The sequence below is a fragment of the Histoplasma capsulatum genome (genome assembly GCF_000150115.1).
Source record: "Histoplasma capsulatum G186AR genomic scaffold supercont2.7, whole genome shotgun sequence".
In the NCBI taxonomy this organism is placed as follows: Eukaryota; Fungi; Ascomycota; class Eurotiomycetes; order Onygenales; family Ajellomycetaceae; genus Histoplasma; species Histoplasma capsulatum.
The window spans coordinates 335,907-337,573 of NW_025544807.1; the positions used below are offsets into that span (position 1 = coordinate 335,907).

Below are 1,667 nucleotides of genomic sequence, written 5' to 3' on the forward strand. Positions count from 1 at the left end.
AATTTCAATCAGGCCATTATGCTCGATTAGTTGGGCGCAATAGCAAGGGCAGGGCAGTCTGGCGCTTGTGCATGGTTGACGAGAGAAGCGCGAGGGAGAGGATGATAGAAACTGTACCATTCCTCCGCCTGTTCGAGGCTTCGTATTCCCCAGAATTTTGACGATTTCTTCCAATATTGACGCAGCCGTTGGTGGATGTGGTGCTTCATTGAAAAATCATGCCTTGGTTATGGTATTTCAGTCAATTAATTTGTGCGTCTGCAACACGGATGGGATCCTGTCCTTTTGCCCTTGAGCCAAGCGGCATATATTGCAAGGGCTAGGGGAAGATCTTTAGTTGAACAAGAACAATATAAAAAACCCTGTCCTGCGTCAGACTGTCACCCTCTTCGACTCTTTTGCCAACAAAGCAGCTTGACTTCATCTTGACGGCTCTGGAACTTCCATCCTCTGATTAGTTCATCTTGATTCGCTGCATATATGAACAGCAAGCATTTCCGGACGTAAGATGCTTCTAGAGACCATGTTACATTCGAGTATGCCGAGCACCTTGGGCTTAGCTGCCATTTTTATTTTATTACCGACGTTATTTTTTCAATTAACTTTGCCCAAGAAGTCCCGCTTGCCGTTGATTAATGGGAAAAAATTATCCGAATTTTCGTATACCAACTCTGGGAAGCGATTTTTGAAAAATGCACGCATCTTGATTGATGAGGGCCTTGGTAAGGTAGGTTTGTCCGTCCATTAGGGGATGTGATTGCGCGGAGATACGGAATGAGAACGTTTGCTAAAACTTCACCAAATTTATCTAGGCCAAGGCTTTTCGCCTTTTGACAGACAATGGGCCAAAGACCGTGCTTTCTGCTGATTATGCCGATGAGATTCGCAGCCACCCTTTGCTGAACTTTGGGGCCGCTATTGCGAAGGAATTTCACGCCGATATCAAAGGCTTGACACATTCAAGCAAGGAACTAGAGCAGACGAGATTTTCCAGGATGCCGTCAGGATGCAGTTAACACATCACCTCGGTGAGTGGCTTGTCTGCAACCACGTTCCACTTCTCCGATTTTTGAGCTTGTTGAAAGAGTTGCTGATTGGTTAGGAAATGTTATCGAACCTATTTCCACCGAGGCTTCTATCATCCTTGAAAGAGATTGGACAAATAATCATGGTTGGTAGTATCGTGCTTGTCCCTTGAGAAATCAAAATCCCCAACTAACCGACCGGACTCAGGCTGGCATGATATTGTCCTTAAAAAAAGTGCCCTTAAAATCGTTGCCCAGCTATCGTCCAGAGTCTTCCTTGGCGAAAAGTTATGCCGCAACCCAGACTGGCTTCGAATAACCATTAGTTACACTGTTAATTCATATATCGCTGCTCAGGCTCTCCGCCTATGGCCGGAGGTAATACGTCCGCTAGTAGCCAGCTTCCTACCGTCCTGTCGTAAACTCCGACAGGAGATTGAGGAGGCAAGGGCTATTATAAACCCAGTGCTTGAGGAAAGACGACAGGCAAAAGAGGCAGCTATCCGGGTCGGTAAAAACGCCAGAGCGTTATCTCGATGCCATGCAGTGGTTGGAAGAATCTGCTAGGGGTCGCTATTATGACCCTGTTGTAGCACAATTATCATTTTCCCACGCCGCTATTCATACGACATCAGATCGAAT

The 1,667-nt window shown here is 46.2% G+C and overlaps 1 protein-coding gene across 1 annotated transcript; it reads left to right on the top strand.

The window, feature by feature from the left end:
• Positions 1–523: 523 nt before the first annotated feature.
• On the top strand, positions 524–1,592 carry HCBG_05403 (cytochrome P450 monooxygenase; the record flags this gene model as incomplete). Its single annotated transcript, XM_045432452.1, has 4 exons — positions 524–727; positions 813–1,011; positions 1,103–1,171; positions 1,234–1,592. 4 exons carry the CDS (start codon positions 524–526, stop codon positions 1,590–1,592), a joined length of 831 nt encoding a protein of 276 aa, XP_045286568.1.
• Between the last annotated feature and the right edge of the window lie 75 nt (positions 1,593–1,667).